Below are 14,955 nucleotides of genomic sequence, written 5' to 3'. Positions count from 1 at the left end.
AGACCGTTTGGCCTACCTTTCCCAATGATGAGTAAAGACCATTTGGCCTACCTTTCCCAATGATGAGTAAAGACCGCTTGGCCTACCTTTCCCAATGATGAGTAAAGACCGCTTGGCCTACCTTTACCAATGATGAGTAAAGACCATTTGGCCTACCTTTCCCAATGATGAGTAAAGACCATTTGGCCTACCTTTCCCAATGATGAGTAAAGACCGCTTGGCCTACCTTTCCCAATAATAAGTAAAGGCCGTTTGGCCTACCTTTCTCAATGATGAGTAAAGGACGTTTGGCCTACCTTTCCCAATGATGAGTAAAGACCGTTTGGAGTACCTTTCCCAATGATGAGTAAAGGACGTTTGGCCTACCTTTCCCAATGATGAGTAAAGACCGTTTGGACTACCTTTCCCAATGATGAGTAAAGGCCGTTTGGCCTACCTTTCCCAATGATGAGTAAAGGACGTTTGGCCTACCTTTCCCAATGATGAGTAAAGACCGTTTGGCCTACCTTTCCCAATGATGAGTAAAGACCGCTTGGCCTACCTTTCCCAATGATAAGTAAAGACCGTTTGGCCTACCTTTCCCAATGATAAGTAAAGGCCGTTTGGCCTACCTTTCCCAATGATGAGTAAAGGTCGCTTGGCCTACCTTTCCCAATGATAAGTAAAGGCCGTTTGGCCTACTTTTCCCAATGATGAGTAAAGGCCGTTTGGCCTACCTTTCCCAATGATGAGTAAACTTGAGTGTATGCATTATAGATATGGGCTTCATAGAAAGTGTTACAAAGTGTTCTCTGTTCATCTTATCCATCCAGGTTCTGCCGGGGTAGGCCGTCATTGTAAATAATAATTTGTTCTTAACTGACTTGCCTAGTTAAATGAAGGATAAATAAAATAAAACATATATGAAGTGCTTCACTATAAATACGTTTGACTATGTGGTTTGAAGTACTTTACCATTATCTTGCACAAACAGTAAGACTACTATAGACAGAAATCAATGCAGTAATGTTTTATTAAATAAAGGCTCTGATTAAAATAGTAATAAAATCAGGCATTTGGCTAATTCTTCTTCCCAAAAGCTCCTCTGAATAGTTTGGAGATGGCTCTGGAGATAGCTCGTAACACCCTGACTAAGAGAGGGCGTTTACGGGACTGGCACTCCTGGGGAGCAGGGGCCAGTGTGGTTGTCAGGTCCTCCTTGGGTGGGGAAGTGGATGGAACCTCTGGAACCTCACACTCAGCATCTGTGATAAGAATATTTCATAATCAGAAAATGAACGTGTGTGTTTGTCTGTCCGTCTGCCTGTCTATCCGTCTGTCTGTCTGCCTGTCTGTCCACCTGTATCTGTAGTCACTGTTTTAACAAGCTGGCCATAGGGTGATACATCAATATGACGTTATCGATGCTAATCACTTACTCTGTGAAGTACGAGTCTCTCTGAGACGTTTGGTAGGCAGCGCATCCTGTTCAGGGTGGCTCTTCGGTTCCCCTTTTGTCTTGAACAGCTGTTGACAAAACACATCAAGACAACTGAGCCTGTGTAAAATATATGGCATGCATCCCAAAAGGCACCCTATTGGCTACGTAAGGCACTACTTTTGACATGGGCCCATAGTGCTCTGGTCAAAAGTAGTGCACTATATAGGGAATAGGGTGCGATTTGGGACACATACATTTACTTTCTCCCATGTGTATTAGGATTGTATTACAGCGGCCTCACTCAACCTCCTAAAGACAATGACAACAGCATTGTTCTAATGCTGAGAGACAATAGGGGTGTAGTGAATCTGTAGGGTACATTTCAGCCCCAGAGCCCCCTACCTTCATCCTGATCTTTGGAATCTTGCCAATTTTGGGTAGGAAGCGCCACTTCCTGTTCTTCTTAGTCTTTTCCCCTCTGGCAGAGGGAAGGCGGGCCATGCCGTCAGCCTTTACATCAGCCGGGCTAAGGCCCCTGGCAGGGAATTCCTCCGTAGCATTAATCTCAGCCACAACACCATGAGTGATGTCACTTGCGGCATTGCTGGTGTCTAAATAAGAAGAGCAAGCTGGTGTGACTGACCTGGGTACAATAACTGGGAGAAGAGGACGCAACAATGGAAAGCAGTCACTGCGTTCCAAAAGGCATTCTCTTCCCTTTATAGTGCACTACTTTTGAACAGGGCCCATAGGGTCTGGCTCTGGTCAAAAGTAGTGCACTAAACATGGAAGAAGGTGCCATTTTGGACACACCCAGCACATCATAAAACGCAATGTTTTGAGCATCATGTTACAATGAAGTCCTATGCAGATGAAAAGAGGTACTTTCACTTACCACCCTCCATTGCAGACTTGGACAGATCAGTCAGGCTGTCCATCACCATGTCTGTCATCAACTTGATGACCTGATCCAAAACCCTGTCAGCAGTGGGTGGCATAGGCCTACCCAAACACTGCCCCAGGAGTCTGCTAACAGAAGTGTGGGCAAAGCTGTAAACGAGCTCTGACGCATCGTCCTTTGACAGCTTCCTCAGTGCTGGCTTTGGCAGCGCTGGTTGAGAGAGGCTTCTGTGGCCAGTCATGGATTGAAGCTGGCGGCTTATGGTTATCTCCTGAATGAGACCATGGACCTTTGCGATCAGGTTGCCAGACGCATCTTGAAGGGCTTCAATTGACAGAAGCCTATCCAGATTTTCTTCTGCTGAAGTCATCTCTGGGTCGTCTGTCTTCAATGTGTCCATTATAGTTTTCACTATGATACCGGTGTCAGATATGTTCATTTCTTGTTGGCTCACAAGCGCTGACTGTGAACCTGTCTTGTCCATTGCGTTAGAGGTATGGCATTCTGTCCTTGTGATCTCATCGGCAGCGCTCATGTCAGGCAACAGGTCAAGGCTCTCCAGTAGAGAGTCTAACATATTAGTGGCTATCAGACACTCCTCACTTGCATTCTGCCCAACAGATGAACTCTCAGAGTTGGCCAATCTGCACTTGATCACATTTAGGATCAAGCTGAGCGTCTTCTTTGCAGTTTTGCTAAAGCCTTCTTGGCTGACTGCCACTGTTCCGTCTTGTAGAGCCACAAGAGGTTCACAACTTTCACTCAATCCACTACCATGGAGAGGAGAGGCTCTCTTCAAACTGGTGTCGCTCACAACTGACATACTCCTGGTGGGCAGACTGACATCCTCACTGCATGTGTCAATTACATGGTGGTCTGTGGAGGAGCCACTCGAAGACACAAGGGCTTTAATCCTTTTAGTCAAACTGACTTTTGAAAATGGCTTCTCATTTCTCACAGACGGAGGGCGGCTCCTGTCCTTAACAAGAGCAGTGTCAGGGGACTTCGAACATCTGAGTGTCTCCACAGGGGTGAAGTCCAGCACATCTTTGGCTGTGGTGACTGACACGGGTGGAAAAGATAAAAAGACGTTCAGTCTATCCTTTACTCTGTGGTACATGATTTGAGCAGCAAAAAATGAGTTGTCAAAGACAACTCTGGGATTGAGTTGGGACTGCAGCTTTTTCTCTCCTAGTGGGAAGGAGTCTGCGTCCTCCACTGTGTACTGGGATACACTTTCAAGATCTTGCATGACCATATTCAATATATCTTCAGTTGTAGAAACCACATGGTGTGAGAAGGTGATGCTAGGCATGCTCTGTGGCAAAGAACAGTTGGCTTCGCTAGCAGCTCTGAGAATGGCCTCACGCACAATCTGTTTGGCCTTAGCTCGGAACTCAGCACTGTGAAAGCTCTGGATGGAAATGTTAGAGGTTCTGCTGGCTGCACTACGAGATCGCGTGAGCGTGGCAATCTCAGCTGACGCCACGTCACTCGAAATGGTGAGGTCCTCCAATTTCGAAATGATCGTGTCCAACTTCTGTTTGAAGTCAAAGGACGCATTTGACGTGTTCTCCCCAACGGAAGCGAAGCGGTCTTCCTTTGAAGTCTCCAACCTCAGCACCGAGATCACCTGTTTGATGACCCCTTTAGTGCAGGTGTCGAGGGTGAACTGGTGGGCTGAGGCTGAGGACATAGAAGAGGTATTACTGTCTGTCTTCTGTACAGGAGATACCTCCACAGTGGTCTCAGTTACAAGTAGTCCAGTGTCATAGAGCTCAATTTGCACAGGAGTATTTTTTCCCTCAGTGAGAAGGTGAGAGGTGAAAAGCTTCCTCAGTTTGTCCAGGGTTTTGGTATAAATTTTCTGGGAACCTGAACTCACTTCCACCCAGAACATTTTGCGACCTGATTTCGTACGCATGGAGGCCTTATTGACCTCAAATACCTCATGCAGGTCGGAAATAATTCCACCAAATAGATCAGAGGATGCTTCCTCAATATTCTCCGCGGAAACACAGACAGACAGAACTTCCGACAGTTTCCCACAAGTGTCGGTTTTATCCAGCACGCCAGTATATGTCACAGCTGCATCCTGAATAACCTGAGTGATGCATTGTTCAGCTTTGATGATATACTCCTCCACTGGTTGACCATGGAGGATGTCAACTTTATCAGCAGGGAGCACCTTCTGAATACTCACATTCTCCTCTGATGGGCGTGGACTGTTGAAGATAATGCTCTCAGTGACCATGTTAGAGGAGGCGAGAGATGAGTCGAGAAGCAAAGACCTGTATATGATCGAGGTGGACATCTCCGGGTGCTTTATCATAGCATCCTCCTCCAAAATGGCCGACGGGCCCTGGAGGACGTCAGAGATATCCATGTCCTCAATGGTCTCTACCAGAGACGATAGTAGGTCTCTGGCTGACAGGTTGGTAGGTCTCTGGCTCTCGAGCTCCGTTTTGATTGCTTGACAGACAGTTGCTGCAGCAACAGCAGAGCTACAACACAACTGCTTCAAGGTGGAGTCAGAAATAGATGATGACAGATCTGTCATGGACATGGTGGAGAGTTGACTCTCAGAGACAAAGGGTCTGAATTTGACAGACACCTGTCTGACCAAGTCCCCAGCAAGAGCTCTCATGTCTATTGCTCCACTAGCTGAGTTGTAGGAGCAGGCACTCTGTGGCCTTGACGGGCTCCTGCTATCCAAAAATCCTGTTATCCCAAAAACCTCAAGTACAAGATCCACAACATCGGATGAAACTTCTGTCATTCTGTTGTTGGACAGAAATTGACTTGGATGAATGGTGCCTGCATTCAGAGTCCAGTCGCAAATAGAGTTGTCGGACTGACTCTGGACTAGTGGAACTAGACAGGTTTCACTTGGACCTTGACCAAAGAGTTCTGCCATTTTGAGCAGAACTGATCTTAAGACCTTTGACTTGGAAATGTTCAGCAGTGGGTCGTTGTTGGACAGTCTGGTGGACGGTCTGCTAGCCGATCTCTGAACAACTAGGCTTTGTACTTCTGCCGAAATGGCAGTGAGAAAATAGGTCAAGGGGCTGGTCGCTCGCCCCTTGTTTCCTCCGTTGGCTTTAGCCTTGAAGATGCTATCTATGATGATGACTATAACCTGTCCAGCCAGAGGACCCAATATGGCCTCAAGCTCCCTCTCTAACTCAAGGGGAGACTTGTGGCCGTGCGCAATATGCTCTATGGCATGGGAATACATCTTAGCAGACACCATGCTTAGCATCTCTTGGGCAAACTGCTGACTTGCTGAGTAACTACCAGACAGCGGACCTAGAGTTCCCTGACTGAGACTTGGCATTAGCTCAGCCAATCTGGAGTTGAGAAGGTTCATAACCAACTCTACAATACCCATCATAAACCTGGTGTCCGTTGGTATTTTGACAGGTCTGTATTTCTCCCGTCTACTCCAACTGGACGACAGTACGATGTCACTCTGCGACTGGCCGCTCTGGACCATGTTGAAGACAGAATCCTCAGAGATTCCAAACACAGATCTCAGTGGTGCTGAGTGGGGTCTGTGTCTCATTTCTCTATCACCACCCTCAGGTGAGGAGACATATCGCTCTTCATCCTCACTCAGCAAGGAAGTCATGGACTTGCAGAATGCACAACAGAAATGAATAGTACATGGTAACAAAATACAAAATATGATCCAAGAATTTGGAAGTATCTAAGTAGTATTTCTCACTAAGTGGATCTGGAATGGATATTTGTACCTATAACAAGGGACATGGGAATAATGTTTTTAGAAAGACCTACAAGAAGAGGAGGGGAAAGGGGTAAGTACCTATGAGAGGAGGGGAAAGGGGTAAGTACCTGTGAGAGGATGGGATAGGGGTAGGTACCTGTGAAAGGAGGGGCTAGGGGTAGGTACCTGTGAAAAGAGGGGCTAGGAGTAGGTACCTATGAGAGGAGGGGATAGGGGTAGGTACCTGTGAGAGGAGGGGATATGGGTAGGTAACTGTGAGAGGAGGGGATAGGGGTAGGTACCTGTGGGAGGAGGGGATAGGGGTAGGTACCTGTGAGAGGAGGGGATAGGGGTAGGTACCTGTGAAAAGAGGGGCTAGGGGTAGGTACCTGTGAAAAGAGGGGCTAGGGGTAGGTACCTGTGAGAGGAGGGGATAGGGGTAGGTACCTGTGAGAGGAGGGGATAGGGGTAGGTACCTGTGAAAGGAGGGGCTAGGGGTAGGTACCTGTGAGAGGAGGGGATAGGGGTAGGTACCTGTGAAAGGAGGGGCTAGGGGTAGGTACCTGTGAAAAGAGGGGCTAGGGGTAGGTACCTGTGAGAGGAGGGGATAGGGGTAGGTACCTGTGAGAAGAGGGGATAGGGGTAGGTACCTGTGAGAAGAGGGGATAGGGGTAGCTACCTGTGAGAGGAGGGAAAAGGGGTAGGTACCTGTGAGAGGAGGGAAAAGGGGTAGGTACCTGTGAGAGGAGGGAAAAGGGGTAGGTACCTGTGAGAGGAGGGGATAGGGGTAGGTACCTGTGAGAGGAGGGAAAAGGGGTAGGTACCTGTGAGAGGAGGGGATAGGGGTAGGTACCTGTGAGAGGAGGGGATAGGGGTAGGTACCTGTGAGAGGAGGGGATAGGGGTAAGTACCTATGAGAGGAGGGGATAGGGGTAAGTACCTATGAGAGGAGGGGATAGGGGTAAGTACCTATGAGAGGAGGGGATAGTGGTAAGTACCTATGAGAGGAGGGGATAGGGGTAGGTACCTGTGAGAGGAGGGAATAGGGGTAGGTACTTGTGAGAGGAGGGGATAGGGGTAAGTACCTATGAGAGGAGGGGATAGGGGTAAGTACCTATGAGAGGAGGGGATAGGGGTAAGTACCTATGAGAGGAGGGGATAGGGGTAGGTACCTGTGAGAGGAGGGAATAGGGGTAGGTACTTGTGAGAGGAGGGGATAGGGTTAGGTACCTATGAGAGAAGATGATAGGGGTAAGTACCCGTGAGAGGAGGGGAAAGGGGTGGGAGTTCGTGTGCTGCAAGCGGTTCTAGAACTGGTGCGCCTACTGGGTCCTCCACTAAAGCTGAATCTGACGCTGCGGCCAAGAGAAGTCACTTCTCTTGCCTCATTACTTCCTGATCCAGAAGAGCTTGACGAATCAGAGAGCTCTATCTGCATGGTGAGGTCAAGGGCGGGAATGGCCACAGTGGATGTAGACTCCATTACCCAATTTGTGATATCCATGCACCTGGCACTAAACTCATGTCTGCTCATCTGAAATGTTAAAAGACCATACAGAGTTAGTTTGTTAACGGGGCTGCACTGCTGCACCATGTGTTCACTCAAGCTAGTCAATTAAAGCAGTGGTTCAGGATGTTCCACAATGCTGGAAAGGGGGGCCTGAGTGAAAAAGTTTGGGAACCTCTGAATTAAAGGTCCTGCACGATTTCCATCAATAAGAGTTTGGAATGTTTGGTCCATCTTACCAACATGAACTACTTTAGAAGTGACTATAACTCACCCCGGCGCGCATATTCTCACTCAGCAGATTCCAATGGCTGAAAAGTAAATAAATAAAGGCACACAATTAAACTACATGACATTACCTCTATTCTCTTAGATTACGTTATGGATGGACCTCTATGGAACTAGGCCACATCCAAACATCCCTGATTGGTCATTTGGTCAGTTAAGTCCCTTGTATTTGTCCGAGACTCATCACCTCCTTCTCAAAACCCATTGGACGAGAAGGTCAAAAGGGAGGGCTTTCTCATCCAATGGGTTTTGAGAAGGAGGCGAGAAGAGAGGACGTGAGGAGTATGCAATTGAGATTGTCCCTATGGGTGCGTCCCAAATGGCCCCTATTCCTTAAATACTGAACTATTGTTGACCAAGGCTCTAATAGGGAACATATCTAGGGGATGCATGGGGAAGCCAAAGAGCAACTTACCCATCCTTCATGTCCTGCACAAAGGTGTGTAGGTCTGGGCAGCTTCTCTTTCCCCTGCTAAGGGTGAGGCTGGTCTGGGAGGCTGCAGCCTGATGGGGATGACAGAAAGCAGACTTAGGCTGGAATTCAATCAAATTCGCCATAGCACTGTTAATGCAATGTCTGTTTACGAACTACGGTCTGCATGCACAAACAGAAATGTACACACACACTGTTATCTGGAAGCATTTACCTTTGCCACTCGTTCAGTCTCTTGGGATTGAGATGTCCCGGCTGTTTGTAGATCATCACTCTCCTGCATCACACTCTCTCCTTCGACCTCCAGTGTCAGAGTTGATGTGGCTGTCTTCAGATCAACCTGATTCAACTCACTCTCACCTTTGGCCTCCTAGATTAGAAGACCTTTACTAGCTCAAGCTTGGAAAATTCATTTGTCATTTTAATCTTCAATGCGTCATTAAAACACAAAACACAATACATCATACCTCCTGTGACTGAGATGGGATGGCAACAGCATCGTCCAACTCACTCTCTCCTTCAACCTCCTGTGACTGAGGTGGGATGGCAACAGCATCGTCCAACTCACTCTCTCCTTCAACCTCCTGTGACTGAGGTGGGATGGCAACAGCATCGTCCAACTCACTCTCTCCTTCAACCTCCTGTGACTGAGGTGGGATGGCAACAGCATCGTCCAACTCACTCTCTCCTTCAACCTCCTGTGACTGAGGTGGGATGGCAACAGCATCGTCCAACTCACTCTCTCCTTCAACCTCCTGTGACTGAGGTGGGATGGCAACAGCATCGTCCAACTCACTCTCTCCTTCAACCTCCTGTGACTGAGGTGGGATGGCAACAGCATCGTCCAACTCAATCTCTCCTTCAACCTTCTGTGACTGAGACGTGCCATCTGTCTTCAGATCAGCCTCCTGCATCTCAATCTCTCCTTCAGCCTCTAGTGACAGAGTTTGGATATCTGTCTCTAGAACAGCCTCTTCCAACGTGGTCTGTCTCTCAACCTCTCTGTGATCTTTATCAGATCTAGATACAGAAAAAGAAATCTCTCTAAGGTCACTATAATGTGCTATAATGTGAGTGTGAGGATGTGTTCCAATTATAGAATTAGAATGAATCATTCTAGAATTAGAATAGAATCACTCAAATTATATGGTTCCAATACTCTGAGATGACTCGGCCTATCCAGAGGTATATACATTATTTAGAGAATTTGGCAAACTTTTAGAAAGGACTCCATGTTAGCGCCTTTGAGCCTTTCATTTACCCAATAAGTCAATTATAAAATAGATGTTCAGTTACATATTATTGTTTAAAATGTCAATATTGCGCATGGGGAGCCAGCTCTCATATGGATATCTTTGATTATACTGTGTCATATAATGTATACATATTGATGTAAATGCAACATAATGCAGATAGATGTCCCATCTCTCTAAATACATGGCTCTGGGCCTACCTCTCCATAGGACCTTTGACCTACTACAGAATCTGTATTTGTAGGCCTATGTGATCCTGTAACCAGTCACAAATGTGTCATTAGTGTAAATCACTTACCTGTCTTCCTTCATAACATCACCGTCATTGATGGGGTCATCCAGGTCTATGAGGGTGAGGTCATTCCCACTGACCTCTGACTCCTGAAAGACAGGACAAAGTCATGTTTGGATGTCACCTACTGTGTTGCCTTTAGCCGTGTTGAAAACAACTGGGAACTCTCTGACTTCCGACTTCAGTGCGTTCAAGACAACCGGGGGGAAAAAACTAACTCCGACAGGGAAAAATCGTTTTCAATAGTCATCCAACTTGGATTTCCAAGTCAGAAGCAGCGCGGCTTGGCGTGTCATGTTTCGGAGGACTCCTGACTCGACCTTTACCTCTCCCGGGCCCGTTGGGAAGTTGCAGTGATGAGACTAGATCGTAACTACCAATTGGATATCACAAAAAAATTATAAAAAATTTAATTAAATAAAGTCGGAATCTCTGGCATCTTTTTAGAGCTCCAACTTTCCGACCTAAAGACCATGGAAGTCATGATTTGACCAAGATCACTTGCCTTGAAAGCACCATTAACCCAACACTCATTGTCACAGCATAATGCATCATATGCATAGAAATAGAATCACCAGAACATCATGTCAGGTGTACAGTTCAGTTTACCAGTCAAATTGCCATGGTCAGAGGCTCTATCCTTTCTAGTGATTCTATTTCTACGGTCACATCATAATGCATCATATCTATGCTTGTGTCCGAAATAGTACCCTATTTCCAATATAGTGCACTTCTTTTGGCCGGAGCCCTATAGAGTGCCACAGTAATGAGTCAAAATCCCCATAAAACCTAGTAGTCAAACAGGGAAATGGTTCCAATCGTTTTCCCACCATACATTTTTCCCATAGTGGATTTTAGAAACACTTAAAATAAGGGCTGTGTTTCAGGTAGGCTTACCATTTTGATAACTGTGTAAATCTCTCTAGGACAAGGTGACTTTTATCAATATATTCGCCTGTATTTACCCCCCCAAAATTAAATGCTAATTAGCTGCTAATGTGGCTATCATAAAGAATTTCAAATGCCACGATGATCATGCTGATCGAGGCAAAGGTAAGAATCTCTTGACTAACTATCTAATGTTAGCTAAATGTAGTAATTAATAAATTGGCTACATTTCTTTAAATGGACAATTCTGTGAACTGTTTAGTGCAAGTTTTAAATTGACACAATACCTGTTAGCAAAGGTGTCAGCTAGAAATGACGTTTAGGAGCTTTCAGGGATTTGTAGTTTTGCATGTCTACTTTGATGCTAATTAGAAATTTCGAATCTGAGAGTAAATAGAGCCAAATGTATTGCTAAAAGTCACCTTGTCCATGGGAGCTTTACATGGTTATAAAAATGTCACACCACGGTAAATCCACATGAAACACAGCCCTTGTTTTATGTGTTTCTAAAATCGCCTATGGGAAGAATTAATGGTGGAAAAACGATTGGAACCATTTCCCTCCCTGTTTGACCGCTAGGTTTTATGGGTATTATGACACCTCCACTGTGGGGCTATATAGACTGGTTGGTTGTTTAGCAACAACACTGGTAAGTAACTGTGGGTAAAATAGACAGGGTAAATAGACAGGGTTCGCTTAGAACGTTGACAACATGTAAACTATATTTAGTCTCTAAATGTTAATTGCAAACAAACACATTTGCATAATGAGCACTTGCTAGCTGAGGTTTAGAGTCATAACAAGATACACGCATTCCGGCCATTGATGAGCGTGCATGTTTTTCGTGACGTAGGCCAACCAGTGTATGTATCTTGGTCAAAAGTAGTGCACTAGCCTACATAGGGAATAGGGTGCCATTTAGGACAGAAATGTGAAGGTGGTGTCATAATAACCTTTGACCCTAGTCCCCCATTTGACCCACAACAGATTCTACTGTACCTTTAGCCAACTCTCATGACTCCCCGCCATAGACTTTGTGGTTTGATATTACAGAATGAATAGCACATTCTTTTATTTATTTAACAATATTTAATCCACAGTAATTAATATAAATCGGGATTTAAAAATAATTATAAACTGGGTGGATCGAGACCTGAATGCTGATTGGCTGAAAGCCATGGTATATCAGACTGTATGTATACCATGGGTATGACAAAACGTGTATTTTTTACTGCTCTAATTATGTTGGTAAACAGTTATAATAAATAGCAATAAGGCACCTCGGGGATTCGTGATATATGGCCAATATACCACATGGCTACGGGCTGTGTCCTAGCACTTCGGGTTGCGTCGTGCGTAAGAACAGCCCCTAGCCGTGGTATATTGACCATATACCACAACCCCTTGGGCCTTATTGCTTAAATAACATGCCTACCTTGAACTCTTTATTCTCCATGTCCTTGCAAAATCAGTACATTTCCTTGCCAAAATGAACGCTCCTCCAGCACTAGCGAGAATCACTGAACTGGTCCCGCGGTTTCTCATCAGTTTCAACGTTTATCAGTGATGACGTAACAATGCTGTACAGATTTGACGCACTTCCAATCTCGTGCTGATGCAACGCTCTGTGCGGTTGTAAATTCACGCATGGAAATCCTGCCAGTTGTAAACAAATGTAGGCTACTATTGCCTTTAAAAATGTAATGTTGTGGACGCAATGCAAAATAAAATAGAATGCATAACCCACACTGATAACCCAGAGTTCATCATTAAATAACATTGATTACTCATAAAATATACAGCAAACTTCAGATACTGAAAGAATTCATGGGAGTTTCGAATTCAGTCACTATTTCATATGTACGTGCTAGTTTCATCCGTTTAAAAGAATGATAATGACACGAAAAAACCTGTGAACCTCTTGTTGCTGATTTGGTGAACATAGCAAATGTATTGCACATATTTCCAGTTAAAATTATTTTCAAAAAGAGACAAAAACTGGGATTTGAACATGCAATCACAAACAAGGATTGAGTGGTTTCAGTTTTTGAAGAAGTTAAAGCAAGCAAAACCTGTTAAAAAACATTGATTATAAGACCAAAGACAAATAATATAGATATTTATTTTCCAACAGAAGAAAATCTAATTGCTGCTGTCCTACCATTGGTTTACACAGTGTTTCTCCTCTCCAAGGGAGACATGTTTTCCACCTCACATGCCTCGGGATAGTATCAGTGCTTTTCACAAACGTTGTAGTACTTAGTGTGCATCATTGTTTTCGCTCATACAGCTGCCCCTACTCTCCTAACCACCCCTCAGTAACTAACGAAGGCATAAAATGATGACATAAATATCACAAGAAAGAATACATGAATTAATCATTTACTTTAAAAAATATTTTCTAGAGGGCAAAGGACAGGTAGGTTTAATAACACAAATGTAATATGTCCCATCAAAAAGTCCTGTTGCTCACATACCGGTATGCAAAACCAGCATCCTAAATGGCACCCTATTTCCTTTAGAGTGCACTGCTTCTGACCAGACCACTATGGGCCCTGTTCAATATTCAGTATAGGGAATAGGGTTCCATTTGGGATCATCAAAACTTTACAATTACTCATGAGAGCAAATACTACGATGTTTTGATTCCCACAGACCTTAAGACATGAATGATTTTATTCAAATGTTTGTTCATAAAAAATGTATGATTTCCCCTCCTCCCACATGGATTACAGACAAGAGGCTAGGTGCGTTCTGACTGTCTTAGTGTGCGGATTAACATGACAATCACTCTCATGAAACTTAAATGAAACATCACTCCTAATGTCTTTTCTCAGCCCAAACACTCAGCCCAATATCTACAGTCAAAACAGGTTTTGAAAATGCTTCTTCCACATCTTTTGATCCCTGTCTGTTTTGCTCTCAGTGAAGTGCTACTATCCCCTTGGACTACAGGTTATTGCCATCATAAGGTGTCTGTCTGTTGGCCGGACACTTTCTACCGTTTAGGACCTTTGTGGGTAAAGGTAAAGATGGGGTATAGAAGCAGCAGTTCCTCTGAAGTCCAGTATCTGCTGGAAGGACACCTGGTGGTACGAGAGGATGAGTGTGGGCCAGCCAGCCTGTTGTTCCTCCCTCTCTCTCAGTCTGAGGGACTCTTAAGGCTCCTGTGCGGACTGTCTCGGTTCGTACCCTCCCGAAGCTGGCTGTGGTGATTTAAGACACGCTATATTTATGTGTGTATTTGTTTGTGGCCTCGGGCTCACTTCGCTGTCCCTCTGTCCAGTACGTACCGTTGTAGCAGGCCAAGTGTAGTGGCGTGTAGCCCTGGTTGTCTGTGATGACGGGGAGGGTCCACACTGACTGGGCGGTGTGTAGGAGCCACCCCAGCACCACGATGTGTCCGGACGTCGCCACCAGGTGGACAGGGCTCCGCCCCTTACCTTTCCGAACCAGGAAGCTGGCGCTGTGCTGCACTCCTCGTGACCCGTCACCGCCTAGGAGGAAGGGAGGGGAGACAAGAATGGATTTGAATAATTCATAATCTATTAAATAATAAGGAATCATAATAGGTATATTTGGGCATAATTTATATTCCATGCTAGATCCCACACCAAAGCCATCCCTAGTAGTTCAATGGCCCCATCCCTAGATCAGAACAAGCCTCCCCCTCTCTTTCTGTGTGTGAGCGCGTACAGCCAGCTCTCCTCACTACCCTTCTGTGTAGAGCTGTTCTGTGCCATTTGTCTCTGGCTCCCTTGTTGAGCAATGAGTATACACAGTCTGTGTGTCCGCTCAGCACCGACAGCATCAGAGGGGTTCTGATACACAAGACAACAGGTCATATTACAAACTGGTAATAACCAGGCTGAGTTCCAAATGGCAACCTATTCCCTATATCGTACACTACTGTTGACCTGAGCCCATAGGGCTTTGGTTTAAAGTAGTGCATCAAGTAGGGTATAGGTTGCCATTTGGGATGAAAGCCTAGTGTCAAAATCTCTTTATTTCAGGAATTGTATCCGAAACCCAAATGAGTTACTGTCTATTCCCGTCTTGAACGTCCACTGCACTCTGGAGGTCAGCATTTCCAATCAGCAAACGCAAACACTCCGAATAACCGTTGTTAGCTAGAGGAAGATAAACAGAGAGGATATAAGAATATCTAGCTTGTAGCTGGAGGAGGATAAACAGAGGATATAAGAATGTCCGATGATTGACCGTTGGTAGCTAGAGGAGGATAAAC

The 14,955-nt window shown here is 45.3% G+C and overlaps 2 protein-coding genes across 3 annotated transcripts; both read right to left on the bottom strand.

Moving 5' to 3' along the window:
* Nucleotides 1-994: 994 nt before the first annotated feature.
* Nucleotides 995-6,389, bottom strand: LOC129849533 (uncharacterized). The gene is made up of 3 exons (XM_055916347.1): nucleotides 1,823-6,389; nucleotides 1,419-1,506; nucleotides 995-1,244 (listed from the first exon to the last, which is right to left on the bottom strand). Exon 1 carries the CDS (start codon nucleotides 5,950-5,952, stop codon nucleotides 2,308-2,310), a length of 3,645 nt encoding a protein of 1,214 aa, XP_055772322.1. The 5' UTR covers nucleotides 5,953-6,389; the 3' UTR covers nucleotides 995-1,244; nucleotides 1,419-1,506; nucleotides 1,823-2,307.
* A 686-nt stretch (nucleotides 6,390-7,075) lies between these two features.
* On the bottom strand, nucleotides 7,076-12,381 carry LOC129849532 (retinitis pigmentosa 1-like 1 protein). Of its 2 annotated transcripts, XM_055916345.1 has the most exons (7): nucleotides 12,145-12,381; nucleotides 9,828-9,910; nucleotides 8,744-9,296; nucleotides 8,491-8,646; nucleotides 8,259-8,347; nucleotides 7,830-7,866; nucleotides 7,087-7,582 (listed from the first exon to the last, which is right to left on the bottom strand). In XM_055916345.1, the coding sequence occupies exons 1-7, from the start codon at nucleotides 12,163-12,165 to the stop codon at nucleotides 7,271-7,273; spliced, it is 1,251 nt and encodes a 416-aa protein (XP_055772320.1). In that variant the 5' UTR covers nucleotides 12,166-12,381; the 3' UTR covers nucleotides 7,087-7,270. The 2 variants fall into 2 exon arrangements, with proteins under 2 accessions (XP_055772321.1, XP_055772320.1); XM_055916346.1 differs by lacking the exon at nucleotides 12,145-12,381 and having other exon boundaries at nucleotides 7,076-7,582; nucleotides 8,744-9,210; nucleotides 9,828-9,912.
* Between the last annotated feature and the right edge of the window lie 2,574 nt (nucleotides 12,382-14,955).

This window comes from Salvelinus fontinalis, unplaced genomic scaffold (genome assembly GCF_029448725.1).
Source record: "Salvelinus fontinalis isolate EN_2023a unplaced genomic scaffold, ASM2944872v1 scaffold_1517, whole genome shotgun sequence".
Lineage (NCBI taxonomy): Eukaryota > Metazoa > Chordata > Actinopteri > Salmoniformes > Salmonidae > Salvelinus > Salvelinus fontinalis.
This window is presented reverse-complemented; position numbering and strand designations above follow the sequence as displayed.